The sequence below is a fragment of the Hippopotamus amphibius genome, chromosome 2 (genome assembly GCF_030028045.1).
Source record: "Hippopotamus amphibius kiboko isolate mHipAmp2 chromosome 2, mHipAmp2.hap2, whole genome shotgun sequence".
In the NCBI taxonomy this organism is placed as follows: Eukaryota; Metazoa; Chordata; class Mammalia; order Artiodactyla; family Hippopotamidae; genus Hippopotamus; species Hippopotamus amphibius.
Genome location: NC_080187.1, coordinates 217,777,875 through 217,803,674, shown reverse-complemented (window position 1 = coordinate 217,803,674; position 25,800 = coordinate 217,777,875). Strand labels below are relative to the sequence as shown.

At 34.0% G+C, this 25,800-nt stretch overlaps 1 protein-coding gene across 3 annotated transcripts in view; it reads left to right on the top strand.

Moving 5' to 3' along the window:
- Positions 1–25,800, top strand: part of IREB2 (iron responsive element binding protein 2) — a 54,861-nt gene that overhangs the window by 12,987 nt on the left and 16,074 nt on the right. For 2 of the 3 annotated variants that reach the window (XM_057723539.1, XM_057723538.1), the window contains exons 3-16: positions 5,617–5,782; positions 7,213–7,350; positions 8,617–8,835; positions 11,182–11,251; positions 11,724–11,907; positions 12,733–12,872; positions 15,492–15,663; positions 17,559–17,659; positions 19,681–19,797; positions 20,907–21,066; positions 22,078–22,213; positions 23,491–23,575; positions 23,948–24,104; positions 24,417–24,541. In XM_057723539.1, the coding sequence (XP_057579522.1) occupies positions 5,617–5,782; positions 7,213–7,350; positions 8,617–8,835; positions 11,182–11,251; positions 11,724–11,907; positions 12,733–12,872; positions 15,492–15,663; positions 17,559–17,659; positions 19,681–19,797; positions 20,907–21,066; positions 22,078–22,213; positions 23,491–23,575; positions 23,948–24,104; positions 24,417–24,541 (1,970 nt within the window). Of the gene's footprint in view, positions 1–5,616; positions 5,783–7,212; positions 7,351–8,616; positions 8,836–11,181; positions 11,252–11,723; positions 11,908–12,732; positions 12,873–15,491; positions 15,664–17,558; positions 17,660–19,680; positions 19,798–20,906; positions 21,067–22,077; positions 22,214–23,490; positions 23,576–23,947; positions 24,105–24,416; positions 24,542–25,800 lie in introns of those variants that run through there. The other variant, XM_057723540.1, reaches the window with a different exon arrangement.

Genomic DNA, 25,800 nt, shown 5'->3' with positions numbered 1-25,800 from the left:
CAAACTAGAGCACCTGTGGTCATTTTTCCACTCCTGCTAGCTTACTCTCTACTGTTAGTGCTCTGGAGTATCTACCTACAGATTTATTTTAAGGATTAAATGAGATAATGTCGGTAAAATACCTTGATATCTACTAAATAAATAACTGTAGATGTTACTGTTTAAAAAGTCGAGGAAGAGAATTATATTAATTTTCTGTTACTACATAATACATTAAACCAAAACCTTTGTGGTTGAAACAGTAAACATTTATTACCTCACAGTTTCTGTGGGTCAGGAATTCAAAAATGGCTTAGTTGAATAGTTCTGGCTCAGAATCTCTCATGAGGTTATAGCCAGGTATTAGTTGGGGCTGCAGTCATCTGAAGGCCTGACTGGGGCTAAAGGATCTGCTTCTAATGCAGCTCATTCACATGGCTGGCAAGTCGGTGCTTGCTGTTGGCACAGAGGCCTCAGTTTTGTTCCACATGAGCCTCTCATCAGTGCTGCTTGATTGCCCCTGTAACAGAGTGAGCAGTCTGAGAGGGGAAGGCTGGTGCTGGAATACTTTTCATAACCCAGCCTTAGAAGTCACACGCTGTCCTGGACCTAGAGATTATCATACTAAGTGAAGTCAGACGGAGAAAGACAAATACAGATGTTATCCCTTACATGTGGAATCTAAAAGAATGATACAAATGAACTTGCTTACATAACAGAAATAGACTCACAGACATAGAAAACAAATTTACCGTTACCAGTGAGGAAAGGGGCAGGGGAGAGGTGATAAATTAGGAGTTTGGGATTAGCAGATATAAACACCTATGTATAAAATAGATAAACAACAAGGACCTACTGTATAGCACAGGGAACTAGATTCAGTATCTTGTAATAAACCACAATGAAATATATATATATATATCTGAGTTACTTTGCGGTACACCAGAAATTAACACACTGAAATAAACTATACTTCAGTGGAAGGGAGGGAGGAAGGAAGTCACCTACTGTATCTCTGCCATACTATTGCTCACACAAACAGCTCAGTGTACGTTATGTGAGAGCATGAATGCCAGGAGGTGAAGATTACTGGTATTACCTTGGAGGCTGGCTGCCACAGAGAGAAATAAGATATAAATTGTTTTTGTTTGGGGGAGGCTGTGTTTACTTGCAGCTTTCTTTGCTGTAGGCCTCTAGTAGTTATTGTGAAATCAGACAGATATGCAAGTTAGTGCTCCTCAGTGACAAAAAGTCCAGTTAACATTTGTGATTTGTTTTTTCTTAGCACGTTCTTATTTGATAATTGCTTTTAATTTAATATTAATTTTCAAATGATAGAGTTAAAAAACAGTAAGACCCTTGAAATTATAACCAAAAGAGTAGCCCTGCCCCAAATTTCCACTCTGCAGAGAATACTGTTTTTAATTCTTTGGGCTATTTCTTTTGGTAATTTCCTCCATATTATTAAATAGCCTTGCTTATACAGCTGTTTCTTGATTTTTCAATTTTAGACTTTACTGACTTTTTACCGTGGAAAATGAGAATTTGGCACTTTTCTTCTCTGCATATATCCCATGTACCTCTTCCTAGTATAGTTATAATTTTTGGTTAAATCAATATTCAGTGCTTATATTATGACTGTAAATATTCTCAGCCAATCCATGTAGTAAATGATGATTGCATCTCATTTCTCTTACAACTTTGTAATTTTTTTTCTGAAATTAATGATTGTCTTTTTTTTGTTTGCTTATCAATAATTCATCTCCAAACTCTCCAAAATTACTAAACTCCTCCTGGTATAATCAGGTAATCTTTCAGTTAATTTTTTTCCCTTCTCTTGGCAGCATACCATCTGGACTTCATCCTCTGCTCCATTTGAGACTGATTGCACTGTGGCTTACACAGTTTTGCCCTAGAAGAGTCTCTGCTCTTTCCTGTGTTAGAGACTATTTCCTAGATTTCATGATTTTTTTATTTTCCACTTTCTTCCTTGTTTTATAGAACATATCCCAGTAGCTTCCTAAGAAAGGGTGCCTGAGAAGTAAACTTTTGAAACCTTGCCTGATTAATTGATAGTTTACCTATTTACAAATTTTTAGATTGGAAATTATTTTCACTTGGAATTTTGAAGGCATTGTTACATTGCCTTCTAGTTTCTCGCATTCCTCTTAAGAAATTGCAGGTTATCCTGATTACTAGTCTTTGTTTCTGATTGCCTTTCTCCTATGTAGACATTTAGTTTCAGCTTTCTCTATTCTGCTCAGTCCATTACCAGTCAACCAAGGACTGTTTTCCAAAATTTTCTTAGTTTTGCTTCTCTCTGTTTCTTTGTTCTTGTGGGTTTATAACTTTTTTTATTTCTTTACTGTTATCTTGGCGGGTTTCAGGAGAGAGTAGAGATAATTACTGATGTTTATTTTACCATATTTTACTAGAAATCTGATGAAATGCTTTTTATGAAGATACTTAAAACAAAAAATATTCCTGAGATTGGTTTTCCACATTAATTTACCAAAGTTAATTTTGTGTCTGCTTCTGTGATGAGATTTTACTTCTTCTTATTTCCAAATGTTCTATTAAAAAAAAAGTCCCCCCTGTAATTCCTCTTGGTTTGGGGGGCTTCATTATGTTTCCAATTGAGGTAAGAATGGAAACTAATATTTGTTAAGTACCTACTGTTTGTCATAATATGTTTGTTTGAGGGTTTTACATATACTAGATAGATGATGAGGTAAGATATTCTTCACATATGTTAGGTAGCTGGCATTCCCATTGTAAATGAGAAAATGCATCAGCTTGAGTCACTTTCCAAAGGTCATACCTATTGTAAATAGCAAATACTGGCTTTGAATCTGGTATTTCTGATTATGTAGTCCTTTATCCTCTTTACTTACAACTTCATTAGTCTTTAATTTTTGTGTGTTAAAATTTTCAAGCATAAAAGTAGGGAGAGAATAGTATAATAACCCACCGTGTGTGTCAGCTAGTTATCAACATTTTGCCAATCTTTTGTTTCAAATATTCCACCATTTTTAAACTCTGTAAATATACTCCAGTATATGCTTCTGATAAACAAAAGGACTTATTATATGATCTAAAACTCAGTCCATATTCAGATTTCTCTGGTTGTCTCAAAAATATATTTATACAGTTGGTTTGTTCACACGCTATCCAAATAGGATCCACACATAGCATTTGGTCTTTGTGTCTCTTAAATCTCTTTTAATCTATAATTTCATCCTCTCTCCTTTTTCCATGCCATTTTTATGTTGAAGAAACGAGGTTCTTTGTTCTGTAAAATGTACTACATTCTGGATTTGATTGCTTCTTCATGGTTTCATTTTATTGTACTACCCCTCATGTTTCTTGTTAACTACAAGTTAGAGCTGAATGTTTGATTAGATTCAGGTTTATTTATGTATGTATTTATTTTTGCACAGAACATTTCATAGTTGGTGCTTGTATTTCCTATTTCATCAGGAGGCAAATAATTTCTATGATGTCCTACTTTTGGTGATGCTGACTTGGGTATAGTTGTTCTCAGCTTGATCCGTCCATTATAAGTTCCCCATTCATATATCACCTCATGATTTTAGCATACAATTATGATCATTGTATAGATCCATTATTTCATTAAGTGCTGCACATTGGTTATTTTTCTAATTATGTTGCTGCTCTTCTACATTTATTAGCTATAATTCTATTACGAGGAACTTTCTCTTCTTTACTATTTTGTTACTTGAAATCTGGAAAGACAAGATTAACGATTGATTTTCCCCCTTTGTTTGTCAGTTTGCAGAGTAATGAGTTTCTGTAGCAAAAGAGTCATTATGAACTAAGGGCTATTTATATATTTGATATATTTCAGTGTATTACAGTCATCATTATTCATTTTGATACTCAAATTGATCCATTAGTGTCCCCATTAGTCTTTGATAACTTCTCTGGTTTCTGACACAAGATGTTCCAGGCTCATTTGTGTGTATCCTTTCCCAAGTATGGAGCCAACCATTTCTTAAAGGAACTCTGTTTTTTTTATAATGGGAAATGGTATTTAGAAACAGCAGGCTGAGTTGCTAGCGGTTCATTACCATTGGATTGTCATCATTTTAGGCATTTTCACTGATCAGAGGTAGGAAATACATACATATTTTTTAGAAAGAGAAAAATCATGAGTTTGTACTGAAGATACCAATTGAAATGTAAGATTTTTTTTTTTTAAACTCAGCTACTCTGATTTTATACTTGTATTTCATCTCCCTTAAGTCTTGGTTCCCAACCATGGTAGCAAAAGTACTTTTGCGTTCTTCTCATTATATATGACAATTTCAAAATTACAATATCAGTACTAATGACTGAATATAATTTGTTTTCTTTGTGGATCTTTTGCCCGTAGAACATGTCCCGCTAGGGAGATACGAGCAAAATACTGTGTGGAATATATACTAAGTTTTTAGTTTATCCTTTCATTGTTCTTTCTGAGGGGGAGGGGAGGAAGTATATATTATTATGTATTTAATATATAGTATCTTAAGTTTTATATTTAATATATTTAAAATTATAGTCTTTAATTTTTATTTAATATATAATATATATTCTTATACTTTTTTTTTTTACTCCCTTACTGTAAAGGTATGTATTATGAACATTGTTTTACGTTGCTTTTTCTATTAATGATATAGTCTGGAGATCACTTTTTATCAGCATGCAGAGATCATCACTCCTTTAAACAGCTGCATAGTAATCTATTCTGTGGGTTACCGTGACTTACTCAAGCTCATTTCATACTGATTCAGTCTTCCCTTTAAGTCCTAAGGAAATACTTTTATGTGGCAAAATCCAGTGTGAGAATTTAATATGATCAACAATTTTTTAAATATTGGAATCTATTTCTGTATAGGATCCTTAAACTGGTCATCAAGAGTTAATGACAATTTCCATGAAATGGATTTTACTCATCTGAGCACCTGGTTTATTTTTAAACCTTAGCTATTTTTGATGGAACTCTTTTCAATTTATTACAAAATTTTACACAGTTTAACCATTTTTGCCATAATAGGGAAATTTTCATTATTGTATTTAATTCTAATTATCTGTGCTTTTCAGTTTTTCTGTCTTCCCTGAATGTTAAGTATTTGTCAGTCTCATATGCCCGTCATTGCAGCTCTTGTGTGAAGTTTTTTAAATTAATTAGTTAATTAATTTTTCATTTATTAAAGTATAAGGTGAAGGTTTTATCTCTGCTTTTTCAGGGCCTCAGCTTACATATAGGAAAGTCAAATTTATAGAAAGCCTGGTATTAACAAGAATGGTGTTTTACTCCCCGTTTGCTAGACTAAAAATTTTTTTTATATTGAAGTATAGTTGATTTAGAATACTATGTTAGTTTCAGGTGTACACAAAGTGATTTAGTTATATGTATTTTTTCAGATTATATTTCATTATAGGTTATTGTAAGATACTGACTATAATTCCCTGGGCTATATATAGCAAATCCTTGTTGCTTATTGACTAGACTAAAAATTTTTTAATTGAGAAAACAATACATCTGTGTCTTTAACATTTTGCTATTGTTATTTTTACAATATGTAGTTATGATTATTCCCTTATTAATAGTAATATTTTCTCTCAAATCAGATGTTCTGCCTTACTCAATACGGGTCCTGTTGGAAGCTGCTGTGCGAAATTGTGATGGCTTTTTAATGAAAAGGGAAGATGTTATGAACATTTTAGACTGGAAAACCAAACAAAGCAATGTTGAAGTGCCCTTTTTCCCTGCCCGTGTTCTTCTTCAAGATTTTACGTGAGTGATGGGTTTTTCATATCAAATTTTCAGTGTTCCCTTTTTAAAATTCAGACTTCCTGATGGCTCTCTTGTTTTTTAATTATGAAGATTAGTTTATAAATTTAAAAAGTTGCTGTTTCTAAGATGAAGCTGTTTGTTAAAAATTAGGCACTTGTTTTTTTGTACCATTTATTTTAAAACTTTTACCTAACTGCCTACTTGTCACCTCCACATAGCCAATAGACTTCTCAAACTTAACATATCCAAAACTTCATTGCTCAGCCCCCCTCACCTATTCCTTTCCAAATTTTTTCCTGTCAAGTGAATGGCACTATAGTCTACTATTTGCTAGAGCGAAAATCTAGGAGTTAATCTTGGTTCCTCTCCTTCATACATAATCCAGTCTTATCAGCAGGTTCTGTCAGCTCTGCCTTTGAAATATGCATATCCTGAATCCAGATACTTCTTGCCATCTCCACCACCGTCATCCTGATTCTAGCCCCATTCTCACTTACTTGGACTATAACTATAATAGTCTCTTAACTGGTATCCCTGCTTCCACACTTGGAATGTATAGTCTTTATCTTTTCATAGTAGATGAAGTGACTTGGTTAAAAAATGTTAATCAAGGTCATATCATTCCCCCATTCTCCAGTTGGCTTCCATCACACTTGGAATAAAATCTGAAGTTTTTACCATAGCTTGAAAGACTCTGCCTAATCTGGGTGTTCTGGGATTATTTATTGGAAGAGTTAACCTTTAGCTGAGTTTTGAAGGAGGTATAGGAGTTAGCTAGACAAATAAGAACCCACCCACCTAAATCTGGTTTGTATGCTACTACTGTGTGTACCCTGTATATGCTGCTACTGTAGTACTTATGATATTATTCTGTAATTGCTACTTTATCTTCCCTACAATTCCTTGAGAATAGTTACTCTCCCTTATTTGGCTTTGTACCATTGGTGTCTAGCATATTGAAGGCACTTGGTAAATGTTTACTGTATAGTTGGCTGGAAAGATATATGTAGATACAGATATGTAGATATAGATCTGTGTCTATATCTATATTTAATGGATAACTTTGGAGACAAGAAGGCACTGGGAATGAAGGGACTGGAGCTGGGGAAAAGGGGGTGGGGGGAGCTTAAAATTTAAGGCAAGAGAAAGAATTCCATAGGCAGCTCTCTTGAAGTTCTCTTATGCATCTACAAATCATCTCTTGTATATTTTTGGCACATCTACCTTTGAGTACTCAAGTTCTCAGATAATACTTAATATTAATTCTAATTAAACCAAGATACATCTAACTTTGGATAACCAGTACATTATCAAACATGAATACAAATTAAAAAGGGATACTTTTTAAATTTAAAAATGGATAAGTGCATATTGATCATCTGAGCATATATAAAAGAAAAATTAGAAGTTGATCATTCTTTATTTTTTAGTGGAATACCGGCAATGGTGGATTTTGCTGCTATGAGGGAGGCAGTGAAAACTCTTGGAGGTGACCCTAAGAAAGTCCATCCTGCCTGTCCAACAGATCTCACGGTTGACCATTCTTTACAAATTGACTTCAACAAATGGTACTTTAATACAGATATTTATAAAGACAGCCATGCAAGTTGACTGCCAGCCCACCCACTGGGAGTGTATGGTATAGAAGAAAGGGAATCGAGATAATTTGTGCCAGAGTAAAGTTTGCTACATTTAGTATTGACTAATACACAGAAAGAAAAACTGGTGAAAACTTTATGTATTGGTGAATTTGCTTTAAACTCAGTCTAAATTTAAAGTGATTTTCATGTTTGTATATTTCTGCTGCCATTTTTTTATAGAAACGTATAAGCCTAGAACCTGCCTCTTGGAATGGATATCTGAATTAAGGCTTTATTTTCTTTTTGTTTTTTAACTTCCCTTCCAGAGAGAATCTAAAGATGTGAATGGCTCACAATATATTAAACTGTTCATTGAAAATACTGAGCTTACTACAGCTGTATTTTCCTCACACTGAAATAAATTTCTTATATTTAAAAGGTCCTTTGACCAGAGTCCAAGTAGAGAAGACATGATTCTGTTTTCATGCACCAGCTTTCTTCTTACTTTCCCTGGAGTAATGGAATAAGACTACAGTTTATTTAACCTGTGAGAGCTTTTGCCTTCTAGTTTAAACTATGGCTCTGCACTTAATTGTAAGTTCTTAGATGGAAAAAAACATCGATTTTGCTACTTGCCAAAAGTTATTATATGAAAATGATTTTTTTTAAGAAATAGTACAGATTTATTTGAAATATGACATAACCACAGACATGCGATAAATTGACATATGAGGAAATTTTATAATACTTAAACCCTATCATGTACTTAAGAAAAATATGGATTCTAAACTACTGATAATTAACGAATCTGTGCCTTTTCATCCTACCCAAATTGTTTTATAAGTGACTAACTAAACTATTATATACACACATAGTGTGTATACACACATAGCTAGAGAACACTACTTTTTATTCTCTGGAATAGTTTTAGAAAATAAGAATTTTTGTTCCTGATCTGTCAGTCAATATCTTGTAGAATATAAATACAAACATCCTAAATTAATAATAAAATATTATGAAAATGATTTTAATGGGCACTTAGAATTACTGTTTTTATCTCCATAAATTTAAATAAATTAACTCTCCTTTTTTTGGTAACCTGAGACTTGCTTTTGAAACTTGAATTAAATGATATATTAACCTTTGGATAACATTCAATTGTTACTTCCAAATAGCTGGTGTGTGCTTTTTGAAGAGCTAAATTACTGTAACTTTTAAATGGTTTTATTTTGTTTCCTTTTTTTGGAATGATAGTGCAATACAGAATGCTCCAAATCCTGGAGGTGGTGACCTACAGAAAGCAGGAAAGCTCTCTCCGCTTAGAGTGCAGCCTAAGAAGCTTCCCTGCAGAGGCCAGACTACCTGCCGAGGATCATGTGATTCTGGAGAACTGGGCCGAAACTCAGGAAAATTTTCTTCGCAGATTGAAAATACACCCATTCTATGTCCTTTTCATTTGCAACCAGTGCCTGAGTATGAGATGTTTTTAAAAATATTTATTAGTACCAGGTTTTTTTTCAGTTAAGGAAGTCACATTTCTTCTTCTTCCCCTCCTGATTCTTATGGCATTGCCTTCATGTTTACTGTGCTTCCTATTGTACTGCAAGAAGCAAAGTTAATTAAAATGGTAGTCTATAAATACCATAGTCTATTTCTGTTCCTTCAGAAGAAAACTTTTCTTAGGAATTTTCTATACATATATTTAATTTTTGTAACTAATGTAGCCAGAAAATTATCTTAAACTGTAAATTTTTTATTTTAGTGAATTTACCATTCACATGCTCATTATTCATTCAGATTTCTTTTGTGAAATCCCTGTTTATATTTTTAGCTTTATTTTCCTATTAAGAGATTTCTTATTCTTTCTTACTGCATTGAGACCTCTCTGTTAAGGCTGCTACCATTATTGTTATCATATGTTACAAACTTAATAAGTGATTTTGTATATGGTACCATGGCAAGTCGTAAACCTGCCTAGAGAAGAATCTTATTCTTAAGCGTTAGTTACATTTCCTAATAGGTAATTTTTCAAAATAAGGGAAAAAATCCTATGATTTGAATTTTTATATGCTATGAAGTTTCCCAAGTCTTATTTTAAGAGAGTTATGTTGTTTAGCCCATTATTACTAGACTGTCAAATTTTTTAAAGATTAGCTAAAAATGATTCACACTTTTCAAGTTTAAAAAAATTTAAGACATTTAAGATTTAGGGTATCTAAGAATAATATCAAAACATATTTCATCATAAGTTCCAAATAATATATTAGTTCATTTGTCCCTCAACTGGATCTTTCAAGTTGTGGGTAGTTCTAAATTTTGTGCTCAGTATTGCTGTAAAGCCTCAGATTATAAGTGACCTCAGGTGCTCTTCGTTTCTAAGAATTCAGTATAATCTGTGGGTCCTTTGCCATCAAATTATGACAGTTTTACATTTATGTAAGTACTCCTTATTCCTCCTACTCAGCTGCCCTGATTGTTAGGGACATGTTGACCTTTGAGATTAATTTCTCTTATTATTTAGAAATTAATTTCCTAAACAGGAAGATTTATTGATTCAAAAAATCATTGATATTCTTGGTTATCTTTTTACAACTGGTATGAAGTGCTAAGATGGTGTGTTTTTATTTCTAAAAATCCAGTCTGGTGTAACATTTCCCTCTCAATTTTGACTCTAAATTACAAAGTTTCAAGATGTGATATATTATAGTCCCTGGCTATATGAAAATAGTAACTCTTTCATTTGCTTTAATGCATCAGTGAAGTCTTAATTATAGACTCAAAACAAGAAATTCAGGGGTAGAGAGTTGAGAGCATACATTTGGCACTTGAAATCACTGCCTAATTTGAAGTCTGGTTATGAACTAATAAATGTTTGTATGGTACTTTGTAGCTATATGCACTGTGAAAAGGTAAAATAATTGGAGTGGCTCTAGAAAGCTATGTTCCCTGAGGTCCTAAGAAAAATCTCATTAAGATGTGCTTTGGCTTCAAATGATCACTCAGCAATGAATTATTAATCTTTGTTTTAAAAAAAAGTTGGCAATTAAACAACTATAATTATCTGGACCCTGGAGGGCATGTATAATTTAAGTTATATTGATATTCTAGTCAACACGTAAATCACCAGCTGGCAGGTGAAATAAACAACTTAAAGCTGTTAGAAATAATTTTTTAAAAAATATCCATTAGATAAAAATAGCTTCCTAAAAATGGCACTATGTTTATTACTTGGCAGTGAATTGTTTTTATCTCTTAGTTTAAATAATTCATGTAAGGTATATTTATAGTCCATGTAAAGTAAACTGCTACTTTACATAAAATAGAACCTTCTATTTTGGGTGAGATGAATACAAGATTTTTGCCAGAATCTCTTTTTAAACTGTAAAATGATGTTGAGTTGTTTGTCATTGCCACATAGCAGTAATCAACAGACATCTCCTAGTTTGGCACAGGAGACAAGTGGGTAGAAATGTACGTGCTTATTGTTCATTAAGCTTACTGTTCATTAAGTTCCTTTTTCCTTGCAGTGGGAAAGCCAACAAAGCTTACCATGCTACTCTTAATATTTTAGCCAGATATCACAGTCACGCATGTTAAGTACAGTTTGAGACACTGGTGTGGATGCGGCTTCAATAATAAGTCCTTGCAGTAGCTTTCTAGTGTTACTTAAAGCAGAGCTTCTTTGTTAAAAAGAAAATAACTGATTCTGAGAAGTCTAGTAAATTGCTATTCCTAGAATTTTTTAAATATGAAGAGTTAGAAACAAGGCAAGTCTTTTCTGTAATACATACCTTTAATGCCAGTTCTTCTTCTTTTTAGACCTGAAACAGTATTAAAAAATCAAGAAGTAGAATTTGGCAGAAATCGAGAGAGGCTTCAGTTTTTCAAGGTATAAATGATTTGGGGGAAATTCTTTAATAGGAGTTTATATCTTTAGACTAGAAATTTTTAAACACTAGCAGTAGAACCCTTTTTTACTTTTTTTCTTTCAAATAAAATAATCAGAAACCCTAGTGTATAACAAAATATTAAAAACAGTAGCTCTAATTCAAGTGAGCTTGGAGGGTCTTCTACTTGGGCCTTCCTTTTTTCCCATCCCTGAAAATCCTTGGAACATAGTTGAAAGCTACTGTTTATCTGGACTATTGAAACATTTTTCTTTGACTTAATTTTGTTTTAATAATCTGCAAAATGAATATATTTAGGTTTAGTATCTGTGTATTTGTTTTTATGTACTGTAAACTTCGACCATAATGAATATTGATAAAATATTTTCTGCCAGTATTTATTTATATGTTGATTGTGAACCAAATTCAGATATATGCTAACAGTTGGATTTCTTAAATTTAAATAAAATATAGTGGAGTTCAAGAGTTTTTAAGAATGTGGCAGTAATCCCTCCTGGAACTGGAATGGCTCATCAAGTAAACTTAGAGTATTTGTCGAGAGTGGTTTTTCAAGAAGAGGACCTCCTCTTTCCGGACAGTGTCGTTGGCACAGATTCTCATATAACCATGGTGAATGGTTTGGGGATTCTGGGGTGGGGTAAGTAAATGACTAAATATATTTAATTTGGGGTGGGGGGAGAGGATGTCAGGAACATTATAAAAGAACATGAATAGTAGGGTCTTTATATCCTCTTTGAGGCTGTTTTTTCACCTACAGCAGCAGCAACAAAAATAAATCTTAAGTGTTTGTGGACAGTGTGGTATAAGAGAATTTATGAAAAGAAATGTGAACCGTGCCCAGCACAGCACTACCATTTGTGTAGTGGTTAGTGATGATGATGATGTCTATGAAGGTGATGTCGTTACTCCCTTTTCTAAAGTCCTTCCGTGGCCTCTCCTGGCCTTCTTTATAAATCCACATTTCTTCATGTTTTTAATAGGGCCCTTCCAACCTGATGCCTCTTTAGTCATTTACCCAAACACATCTTTTATTTCCCTGAATGGGCTGTGCTCTTACACCTCTTGGCTTTGCATCGGCTGTTCCCTCTGGCAGAGTGCATTTTCTCTTTTATAGGGTGCTCTCATCGTGGGCTTTTTGTCTTCATCATTAGACTGAGTTTCTTGAGGTTGACAGGGGCTGGGTTCTATTCATATTGTATCTTGATCATAGTACAGTACCTAGCATAATAAATACTAAATATTTTCTGAATTTAAAATAAAGGTAAAAATCAGTTTTTTCCAACCATTTGAGTGGAGTCATTCTTTCGAGAAGACTTGAGTTCCATGTCTACAGTAATAGCATTATACGCGTAGCAATTCTGTAAGACAAGCTTGTGAAACACCTAGAGATTTAGATGTTACAAAGGTAACTTAAATTATCTTTAAATGCACTATACTCATAAACCTGTCTTTATTACATTAGGGGTTGGAGGTATTGAAACAGAAGCAGTTATGCTTGGTCTGCCAGTTTCTCTTACTTTACCAGAGGTGGTTGGATGTGAATTAACTGGCTCATCGAATCCTTTTGTTACATCCATAGATGTTGTTCTTGGCATTACAAAGGTAAGTTAAAATTTTGCTAGCTGTGTAACTTAGCGGACATGACTTTTTTGTAAGTAGAAGGGCTCCATGAGAGCAGGGAGTTGGGTTCATCACCTCATCCTCAGCACTCTGATGTTATTATTAGCTATGTCATCGTAGTTACCATCATAGTAATAATAGCAAAATATAACCCTTACTTTATACTAGTAAGTACAGAACAGTTTGTTGTGTTGTTGTTTACTTGACGTGTTAACTCATTACTATTACAAGCCTATGAAATTGTTACTGTTACTGTCCTCACTTTCATTCTGAGAAAACTGAGGCGCAGTAAGGTTTAATGACTTAACCAGAGGGTCACAGGATAGAATAGTAAGTGTAGAACAAGGATTCTGACCCAGGCAGTCAGTTTCTTTAGTCCATGCTCTTAACTATTGTGTCTTATTGCCTCAGTAAATACTTGTTGCCTTTGTAGATTAAAAACAAAATCATATTTAGGAACTGTCTAATTGCATCTCCTTTAATACTTAATTGAATCATTTGTCCTCTGGAAACTTAGTGTATCAGATAGTACTTTTTTTTTTAAGCTCTTTATTGGAATATAATTGCTTTACGCTCTTGTATCAGCATTTGAGGTACACCAAAGTGAATCAGCTGTATTTATACATGTATCCCCATATCCCCTCCCTCCCGTGACTCCCTCCCGCTCTCCCTGTCCTGGCCCTCTAAGTACTTTAAAAAACATGGGCTGTGAAAATGTAGTAGTGTCAAATTTTTCTGTTGGCTACTTTAACATTTAAAAAAAAAAAGTCAGTTTGCTGTACACCTGAAACTACCACAACATTGTAAATCCACTGTACTTCAATTAAAAGTAAAAATAAATAGTAAAAGTATTATATAGAAACTTTTTCTCTGAATTTTTAAGATATTGGCTGCATGCATTTAATCATGTACTCTAGGGTTTCCTAAAGACAATAATTTGTAACTCTCCACCCTAAATTTCTAGTTTTCACTAACTTTATTGTAATGATTAAGTTCCATTTTGCTAAATGAATGAATCTGGGAAATGTTCCACATATAATTCCAGTTTAGATCCCAGCGTCTCAGCATTTTTGGTTAGATTACTGGTCTGAAGGCTTTCAGATACTCCACAGGGACAGAAAATGGTATTGCTTCCCTCTCACCAATTAGTATTGATCCTCCTTCCCTAATTAGAAAAAAAATTGACATCTTGTAGAAATGATTGATTCAGTGTACGGTACCAAAAGATCAAGAAGTTAAATTGAGAATTGAAGGATTATTCCTAAAGGAAAAGGAATATCCCATTATGTTTTTAGAAAAATCAATTCTTTTCCTTCATACATCCTGAAAATTAATGCTGCTTTTTAGATTCCTCTGGCTATATTTATTTTTTCTTAACAGTGTTATACATCTACTTTTAACATTTTGGCTTCTTGATACAGAAATTAAATCTATTATGTATGTATACCTTTTTAAATATTTTGTCCCATTTTTGAGGTCCTGTTCTACTCATGATCTTTGTAGGATTAATCATATATTGTTTTTCGAAATGTATTTTGTGGTACCTCATTCATTTGCTGAAAGCAGCATTTGGTTTGCTATATCTAATCTATATTGCTCTTATCCTCAAAAAGAGAACAGTGAAAATAAGGAAACATCTTTCTTTTAGGGTTGAATTTCTGCATCTATAAAAAGTTTGGATTAAGTGATCCCTAGCACTTCTAAAATGTTAGAGCTTAATACTATACATAGGTTGAATGTTTCATACTTAGTCACTGTCCTAGGCACTCCCCCTGTACCATTCTGGGACCGTTTTGCAATTCAGAAAACATGGGTAACTGCTTTGGTTACTTGAAAATGAGTAATAAGAAAAATGATTTTACAAGGAATTATGTTTGAAGCCACATGTTAAATTCTATCAAAAGGAAATTTATCTAGGGGAACTTCCCTGGCGGTCCAGTGGTTAAGACTTTGCCTTCCAGTGCAGGGGGTGTGGGTCTGATCCCTGCTCAGGGAGCTAAGATCCCACATGCCTAAACCAAAAACATAAAACAGAAGTAATATTGTAACAAATTCAATAAAGACTTTAAAAACGGACCACATCAAAAAAAAAAATCTTAAAAAAAAAAAAGAAATTTGCCTATAATTAATAATGCTGTAAATATTTGGACCAGTATTTGGAATATGAAGTATTTTTATAGCAGTATATAATTCTTTTAATTTAAATACAGTTTCATCAGTATATTAGTATTTCACAATATCTAAGATACCATCATTGGTTAGAAGCACCACTGTTTTATGTGCTGCTAAGAAAGAAGTAAGACTGCCGGCTAACAGACACACCATAGAGTCCAAGGTATACCCTGATTTCAGAGACATTAAAATGTGAATCTTAGCCATTTTGAAGTTTCAAGCCCTTTTCTGCCCTAACAGTAAGATTGGGCCACTCTTCTATTGACCATTTACCCTAAAATACCTGGAAAACCAGAATGAGTTGATGTTTCATAAAAGTAATAGAGGACCTCTTTCACTGTCACTAGTAATGGGTTAAAAATTAGATTTTATAGTTTTCAGAGTATCCATGCTAATTTTGTATGCATTTCTATGTATCTCTTTATATAGCACCTCAGGCAAGTAGGAGTGGCTGGAAAGTTTGTTGAGTTTTTTGGAAGTGGAGTTTCACAATTATCTATAGTAGATCGAACTACAATAGCAAACATGTGTCCAGAATATGGTGCTATCCTCAGCTTTTTCCCTGTTGACAATGTGACATTAAAACATTTAGAACATACAGGTAAGAAGATATAAGATCACTAAGATAAATGTGTCACATTTCCAATGTGTCTGTCTGAAATACTTTACAATAAATTATTACCTTGTACATGTTATTTAATATTTATGAAATTATTTTAAAACAGCAGCTTTGAAATAAACTGCATCATATGAGTTTAAAGACTGTTGTCCTCAAACCCTAGTCCACTGTGACCCATTTACAGCAGTTTAGAGGAGTTATTCAAACTGCTGATCTTTGCCTCACTTTTTCCCCACATTAATGGATACCTCCACCCTGTTAGTGATCAGAGGTTGCAGTTTAATGGGAGTCAGGCTTGTGCACGTTCACAGCTGTTCTCTTCTACATCCAAGGGGAGAGGAGCCACGAGATGAGAGTTTGGGAACCAGTGCTCTATCTAAAGAACCAGAAGCACATAATTTTGTGAAAAGCAGCATAGGGTTAGAGCTTCCAAATTCTTATTGTAGCCTGACTAACTAGGAACTTTGACCACTCTTCTGTTGACTATTTAATATAGCAAATACCTGCACAGTCAGAATGTGTGGGTTTTATAAGTCCCCTGTTCTTTAAAAAGCAGGGTCTCTATTTGATCCAGTTCTTTTTTTAAGAGATCATTACTGAACTGCTAATCTCTAATCATAAGTATATTGGGGAGATATATTCTAACATTTTTCAGTTTGGGGGCAGGTTACTATAAGTCAAATGGCAAAATGGATGACTTCTCATTTGGAACCTTGGAGGGAATGGTCCTCCTAGAATGCAGAGCTTTCTCTAAACTGGATTTTGGGTGGTAGAATAGAATGTTCAAGAGAGAAATGCCTCATTCCATATTAATATGAGTTAATGTAGTAATGATCTATCACTGTGTAATAAATTGTCCTAAAACTTAGTGGCTTAAAACAGCGATAATCATTTATTGCCACGTAGTTTCAGTGGGTCAGTAATTCAGACAGGGCAGAGCCAGGACAGCTTGTCTCTGCTTCATGAGGTCTGGAGCCTCAACTGCAAGACTTAAAAGCTAGGGCCAGGAATTCTGAAGGCTGTTCACTTGCATGTCTGGTAGTGAATGCTGGCTGTCAGCTGGAACTGTCAGCCAGAACACCCATATGTGGTTTCTGCATGTATAATCTGGGCCTTCCCCCGTGGTGGGTTTTCAAGGGTTAGTAACCCAGGGCAGGGTGCATACCAGTTAGCTAGGTAGCCAGCTAGAAATCACGTTGCTCAGGTTTAAGGAGAATGAACATAGATTTTACCTCTTCGTGGGTGAATGTCAGTGTCACACTGTAAGAGAACATATAACTTGGGATATGTATTGTTGTGGCCATCATTGGCAAGTATAATCTGCTACAGTTATTTACTTCTCATCAGGCTTACAAAAAACTACCAAAATGTTTAATTGGAAACATTTCTTGTTAACATCTAAGTTCTTTTAATTTCTGGAAGATCTTGTTAAATCTCTTTTTGCTCTGTAAAACTATTCTTAACTTTCATTTACTTTATTCTTTCCTTTTGACTATTAATGTTGCTTATTGTTTAGGGAAAGTAATGAATTTCATCTTTCATTGTGGGTATTAATTTATTATGTTCAGTTTTGTTCCTGGTTTTTCTCTTGCAAACAATATTTTTGTGAGTTTTATATAACTGGCTCAGTATTTCTGATCTTGTCTGTGATTAAGTTAAAAATGGTGGGTTCTGGTATGTCTTTTATACAGTAGAGTTTTCATGAAGGATAAAATTTTTACTATTGGGAATAATATCAATTTGTAAAGAAATCTTTTTCTGAGTGCTTAGTAATAAGTAATATTTATTTCTTGCTCATCATTGAAATTCAGCATCCTTATGCCCAAAGATTTAAAAATTTCTGACAGGATTTTTGTTCTTGTTAATCTTCTTTTTAGGTTTTGACAAAGCCAAACTCAAGTCAATGAAAACATACCTTAAAGCTGTGAAATTGTTTCGAAATGACCAGGATAATTCAGGAGAACCTGAATATTCCCAGGTATATACAACATAACCCACCTAATAGTAGTTAAGACTGTAAATTCTGGAGCCTGACCACCTGGGTTTGAATCCCAGCTCTAAAACTTATCAGCTATACCACACTGAGCACTTATTTTAGCCTTTTTGCCTCAGTTTCCTCATCTCTGAAATATGAAGATAATATCTACCTCATAGGATTCTTAAGAGGTTAAATACAAATTCATTATAACAGTTTCAAGCACATAGTAAGTACTTAATAAATGATAGCTATTATTATTTAACAAGTTAATGTTATTTGTGACCCAAATCTGATTTTATTCATTAATTTTGCATAGATTTATATTACAGTGAATTTTATGACATTTTATTAACTCTCAATTTTTAGTACTTAAAATATAAAATTGACTCTAATTTATCAGTCTAATTTTTTTCTATTTTTGGATAAGTGTGCTATAATATACTCCCCAAATATCAATTTTGATGATACCTGCATCTGGTTAATGTCTATACTTTATAAAAAATCCACTGTTATGAAGGGGGTATACAGTTATGTGGTCTTAAATGTTAAAGATTTTTACAGTCTAAGCAAATATTTTTATCTGTTGGAAATTTATGCTGAAGTAGGTAGAATTCACTTTCTAAAATTGTGTCAAGGATACCTAAGCCAACTTGATGTTTTCGTTGGTATGGTTAGCTGTTAAGCTCTTTTTTGCTGGGAAATCCATTTTCTCACCCAGCTTTATTTTTCTTCATTGCTTGTATCCCTGCCTGATAGCTATTAATTTGTATAACTGCCTGTCTTTCCCTCACTAGAATACAAGTAGGTTGCATGAGGACAGGAACTTCACCTGTTTTCTTTGGCACTCTTTCCCCAGGTCTTAGAAGAGTGCATGCCACATAGTGGATATTCAGTAACACTAGGTGAATAAGTGAATGCATATAGTATATTGAATGCCGTGTAGAACGCATAGGAACTGAATTTGTGTGATATTTTGGGCAAACCTTTAACTTCTCTGATTATTTTCTGGTCCTTTTCAGCTCCATTTATCAAATTTAGTGCTTTGTCCACATTTTTTAAAAAAGAAAAAGAATAAGAAAAATTAAATGGAAAAATTTTGGTGGTATAATGAAATGGAATAAATTTCCATTTATTTATGCCTATTAAAAACCTGATCATATGATAAGAAATAAAACTAAAATTCATCAGGATGTTGATTTCAAGAGCAACTCATACATACTTAAATACACGGGCTAGGATCACCTGGATCCACGAAATGAAAGTTTTAAGAAAAGCAGGTGTTTCGGTTGTGATCAACCAGAATAAACAGGGCTGTTAAATAATGACGAAAGCCAGTGAAGAAAAACTTAATTTGAATTGATCATACCCAGATAAAATGTACGTAGGAAAATGGTAGAAATACCAAAAGAAATTAATGGGAACCTAGCTGGGAGGTGGAATTTTTGTAAAATATGATTTTTTTTTAAACCAAAGAATAAAAGCATGGTCTGCAGGGCCTGGCTAGCTAGACACACGAGAACCAGGAATAGAAAACCCCTTTTTCTGCTGTGTCCCCCCAGCACCCTCTATTGACCAGACTTAACATCATGCAAGCTGAGAAAGGAGAAATGTTTACTAATCCCACCTTAGTTATCACAGAGCAGGCGAAGAAGGATGAATTTGGAGCTCAGAAGCAGTAAACTGACAGTTGGCACAGGCGTCTGCGTCGTATCATCAGGCATCTGTGAAGACAGTGTTTTCTTTGTGGGAAAAAAACGTTTGGGGAAAAATTTATATAGACTGTACGGCTGGTGGTGTGGTAGTTTGCATACTAGTCTGCTAGTCTTTTAGCAAATTTTTATGTTTCATAAATTAAATGGGGCTGTTTTAAAATATTTCTGGGGAGTGTATGTCACCATTAAAACATAAAACAAATTGCATTAAAACAAATTATTCATTCTGCATCAGAAAGTAGTACTCAAGTTGGAATCTGTACTTACGAATTCTAATTCCTTTTCTCCCTCTTCTCTCTCATTTCCTAGGTGATCCAGATTAATCTGAATTCAATAGTTCCATCTGTCAGTGGTCCAAAAAGACCTCAGGATAGAGTTGCTTTGACAGATATGAAAAGTGATTTCCAAGCTTGCTTAAATGAAAAGGTAGATTACCTTATTTGTCAATACACTTTGTGCTAAGTAAGTAGTAAAGAACTAGCATGATGACCCACAAACTCAATGGACTGCTGTATTTTTGTATGTTAAGGCACACACCAGGAACTCCTTTGTTGTCCAGAGTGCAAGTCAGACATTTCATGAGCTTGTTCCCACATCCACTGTGAGGACCAGAGGCTGACTGGGTATATTTTTTAAAAGTTTTAAATTAATTAAAATTAAAAATTGAGTTTCTTAGTCATGATAGCCTCATTTCACGTTGAATAGGTACATGTGGCTATGGCTCTTGTATTGGACAGCATAGCTATTGAATATTTACATCATCACAGAAAGTTCTGTTGGACAGCACTGCTCTAGACTTTTGTGATTCCCCAGAATAGGAAAAAACCATTATACTTTTGTGATTACTCTCTTAAAGTCTGGTAAATTAACTGAATGCCAGGTGGCCTCTTTGACTTTCGGTTTGTACTTTCTGTCCTGAGAATCATGGCTTCAACCTTGTCACTGTCTTTATTCTGAGAACTAGTAGCTGGCTTTCTTTTCAGAGCCTTTCTTTTTATTATTTCTTGGGTTTTGTTTTGTTGTTTTTTGTCTTCTTTTTTTTTTTTTTCCTTTAAGGAAAATGTCAAACTTACACAGGAATAAAGTAGTGTAATGAATTCCTGTGTACCTCACATCAGCAATTACGAACTCATAGCCCATCTTGCTCCTTCTGTTCTACACAAATAAAGAGACACAGGATCATTTTGAAGCAAATCTTCAAGGCCATTTTTAACAAAGGAAAAGTTTGTGCCATCTCTTGAGAAGTACTATTAAGTAGGAATGAATAAAGAACAGCAAAGCCAAGTAAGATCTGGGTCCTCAGTAGTTGGCTGGACTCACTCAGTAGATAAAAGCTTAGGAATACCACCAGACTCCTGTCATGATTATTCAAATTCATGCTTCAGCTGAATTTAACTACTGAATGTCATGGTCCTTCAGCATCACTCACAAATAGTCAGAACTTCTGTGAAATGTCAAGGATCTGCCATATTTTCTACCAATCTTTTTTTCTATATGTATCCAGAATATTTATATTTATGTGCAAATTTGTATAGGTTGGATTTAAAGGCTTCCAAATTGCAGCTGAAAAGCAAAATGATATCATCTCTATTCATTATGAAGGAAGTGAATATAAGCTGTCTCATGGATCTGTGGTCATTGCTGCCGTTATCAGCTGTACCAATAATTGCAATCCATCTGTCATGCTCGCTGCAGGTAGGTTTATAGCCATACATTTTCTGTTATATTCACATCCTGTTTCTTAGATTATGCATAAGTATTGGTGTCTATATTTGATACTGAGAACGTTTCTGAGATTTTAATTAGGTCTTAAGGAGCCAAAGTTTGACTTTTGTTATTAATTTTTGTTTTTATTACAAAGAAGGTAAATTTTTAAAATTATAACTTATGTATCTATGAGTTTTAGGTTGTATCTGTTTTTTCTGTCAATTTAGAAGTTTAGTTAATTAGCAAATCTCTTGATAAATCTACTAGACGTTTACCATTGCAATATACTAGATTCAGTTGAGATATGAAGGAAGTAAAAGATTATTGACAAGGAATATAAATGAAATCAATTGTATGTACATAGAACAGTTCATTAATTGTAAAAAATTAAGTATAATAAATGTTAAGTTCATATTAGTTCATTATAATTATAGCATCTAAGATGGTTCATTTAATGATATGTATTATATGTGTATATTATATTGTTATATATCCTTTTCTTCCATTTGTGTGCGTGATGCCATGATAGCAGACTGTGTCTTAATAATGTAAAGGCTGGTATATCTAGGGACTTCCCTGGCGATCTGATGGTTAGGACTTCACCTTCCAATGCAGGGGGTGTGGGTTCAATTCCTGGTCAGGGAGTTAAGATCCCACATTCCTGGAGGCCAAGAAACCAAGGCAGGAAGCAGAGGCAATATTGCAAAAAATTCAAAAAGGACTTTAAAAATGATCTGCATCAAAAAAAAAAAAATCTTAAAAAAAAAGCCAAAAAAAACCTAGTATAGCTACCACAATTTTTGATTTGTTTTAAATGAAACAAATCAGTAGAATGAAATGGACAAAATAATGACAGTAAATTTGTGAATTTCGGACTTTTACCCTAACTTGTGTTGGAGGTGACCTGTAAAATAAACCCTTTCTTAGTTTCTACTTTATGTGAGGGAAAGAGGGAGAGAAATATTGTCATAATAAATTACTGTTTGTTTACTGTTGTAGGTCTTTTGGCTAAAAAAGCTGTTGAAGCTGGTCTGCGTGTTAAACCTTATATAAGAACAAGTTTATCTCCAGGCAGTGGAATGGTTACACATTACCTCAGTTCAAGTGGAGTATTACCATATCTTAGTAAGCTCGGGTAAGTGATGGTTACCACTGTTTATATTAACATTGGTATTGAGCAATGATTGAAGCTACTTGCTAGGACCTTTCATGTACAAAAAGAAGATAGAAAAAAAAATGGTTTAATTTTTTTTTTTTATGGGTAAGAAGTGGATTTATTTAGAGAGAAACACACTCCACAGAGAGCGTGGGCTAACTCAGAAGGTGAGAAAGGCCAAAACGCTTTAATTCTACTTGTTGCCTTGCCATTACCCCAAAATCTTTGAGGCCGTATCCCTCAGCAGACATTTACTGGGCATGTTCAGTGAGCAAGGCGGTGCGTTGCTCATTGAAAAACTACAAAGAAGTAGGAGATATGATCTCTAGTTTAAGAATGGAAACACAAGACAAACAAGTAAAACCAAGTAACAGACAGGATACGGGATGGTACCAAGCACTGCATAATTTCCATGAGGCATGTAGATCAGTTTTCAGAACAGAGTGAAATCTTATAGGTTGCAATATTAACTGAGTAAATTGTCAATTGAGGTTTTGTGAGATTATTGGATCCATTAAATGTAGATTAGGTTGTCCCTGAACTTTGGAGAAAATAACTTCTATATTTCTTACGTACACAAAAAAATAATTGATGCTAGCTCTGTTTTCACTGTGTGTTTTGGAACATGCTATCTTACATAAATCAATTCTTTTGCAAAACTGATAGGTTTTAGGTTTTTTTCCTTTGTTTAGAAGAGCAGCTGAAAGTAATTTGGAGGATTCGCCTGTAATTTTTAAGTTACATCATTTTGGAATTTTTGTCAGGGGCTTTTCTTGGGTTTAGTTGGTTGAGAGTTAAAAGATTACTTCTATCAGGGTACCCAATTACAGTGCCTCTATGGGGGCCTTTGGCCAGATTGTTGCAGCCAGGTCGATATTTGACAGTTTAAACCCCTTTGGAGGAAAGTGTAATATCCATTTTTTTGAATGGTCATGTTATATTCCTAGCAAGTAGTATTTGAGGAGTTTTCTTGTGTAGTGTAGTAACTTCTGTGTCAGATTAAGTTAACCAGATTTAACTAGGGAGTGTCCGGAGTCTCAGGGATCTTTGGAGGTTTGCGTTCAGTACAGATAGCATGCCTGAAAGTCAGACTTGATTGCTCAAAAGCTGTGAAATGAACATGTTGATGAAGGTTCATGTTGTGAATATTCTCTTCAGCAATCTTATTACAGTGAGGGAAGTGAAAGATAAGACTTGCCCTTTCTTTACAAATGTTGTGATTTTCTGTCCGATCACATTTATCTTTTTAAACGCAGATTTGAAATAGTTGGCTATGGATGTTCAACATGTGTGGGAAATACAGCACCCTTATCAGAAGCAGTTTTAAATGCAGTAAAACAGGTAAACTGTGTGGATCAGTAAGACATCCAAATGGTTTTTCTTAACTATATATCACTATTAAATTGTCAAAAATATATAATAATGTATTTATATTTCTATAGTCCTTGCATCTCTTGGAAAGAGTAACCTATCAATCATAAAATGATCCTTTGAAATCATTTTTAGATCCTTGAACTAATTCCTTAATAGTGTAAGTAATTAGCTTATTTACAAGATTGGTAGTTCTGTACCTAGCAATTGAAAATATGCTTTTGGTTATCTTGCCCTCAGAAGTATAATATTTGAGATTGCTTATATATGATTATCCAGATTTGTACCGTCTCTTGAATTGAATACATTCACTTACGTGTTTTGTCTTTTGGTTTTTTTCAGGGTGATTTGGTTACTTGTGGAGTTTTATCTGGAAGTAAAAGTTTTGAAGGTCGTCTTTGTGATTGTGTTCGTGCCAGTTATCTTGCCTCTCCACCCTTAGTGGTAGCTTATGCCATAGCAGGCACAGTGAACGTAGATTTCCAGACAGAGCCTCTAGGTATCTTTGCCTTTATACGTGTACATGTATACCTGAACACACTTTTTCCCCAAAAGTTGTATTTTTGAAATGTTTCCTAGACCATTCATTCTTTGAATTATTTCAGAAAATACTATCACAATACATTATTAATTTTTGATTCACATGAAGACTATAAAATGTGCAAGTAATTAGTTCATTCAGCTGTTTATGCCCGAAGCAGTCTGTTGTCGATTAACATACCTGGTTTCTATGATATGTCTTAGAAAAGATGTGAACATTTTGGGGGAGTTACTTTTTTTACTTAATTTCATAGTAAAATTTTTTCACCAGGTACTGACCCTACTGGCAAGAGCATTTATCTACATGATATTTGGCCTAGTCGAGAAGAAGTTCATCAGATAGAAGAAGAACATGTTGTATTATCCATGTTTAAAGAGTTAAAAGAGAAGATAGAAGTAAGACTCATTTGTTTCTTAAATAGTTTAATGAAGTGACAGTTTCTTTATTTTATGTATCTTTCTGAATAGAATCAAAATAAAAATTACATTATTTTTGAATACACAGTTTTTAATGAGTGACAGCCATTTTGTATCTGGAATCTCTAATATCTAAGAATTAATTTAGAGTATCAGAATTGACTTTTTTACTTATTAGAAATGTATAGCAAACGTTTATATTTGGCATCCTGAACATGGACACACTTCATAGAAACTGCCTTGTTTATTGTTCCCATTCACATGGTTCAAAATTCAAAAGAAATAAGAGCAGACAATGAAATCTCCTCCCACCCATTCCTTAGCCATCTGCTTATCGCCTCAAGGCAACCAGTGATATCAGTTTCTCAAGCATCTTTCCAGAGGTGTTTTGTGCATCCACAAGCAAATATATATATTCACACTTTTTTAAAAGAACTTAGAATATAAAAATGAGAGCAAATTCACTTAACAAATATTTACTGAGCCCCTGCTATGTGCCAGGCACTCTTCTAGCTGTTTGGAATATATCAGTGAAGAAAACACGAAGTTCTCAAGGGGAGAGATAGTAAACTGTAGACAGAATAATTAGGTAAATTATACAATAATGTTAAAAAGTAATGAGTGCTGCAGAAAATTATAGAACAGGGTAAAGAGAAACAATTGTGTAAAATTTAGGGAGTAGATTGCAGTTTTGTGTAGGATAGTCGAAAGCATGGTATTTGAGCAAAGTTTTGAAGGAGGTAAACAAGTTAGTCATGTATCTAAACAAAGAACAGGGCTTACTAGGTAGAGGAACCAGTGTAATGTGACCTTCAGGAGGGAACCGTAATGAAGGCAGTGTGATTAAAACATAGGAAGTAAGAAGAATGATGGTAGGAAATGATGTCCAAATTACATAGGAAATTTTGGGCCATTATTAAATGTAGTCTTTGAAGTGAGTTGGGGAGCCATTGAAAGGTGTGGAACAGGAGTGTCATAATCAAAAAGATTGTGCTTTGAATTGAAAATATATTGGGGCCAGAGGGTTGGGTAATGAGGATAGTCAGGAGGACCTGTTGTATGTAGTCTTCCAAAGTAAAAAATGGCAATAGCATGGAACATTTGGGGTAGCAGGGAGGTGGTGAGTAATATGAGATTTTGAATATAGTTGGAAGGCAAGACTAATAATACAGTGATGTACGGCAAATATGCTGAAAAAAACAAAAGTTTCCCTCCATGATAATATTCTTAAAGGTTAA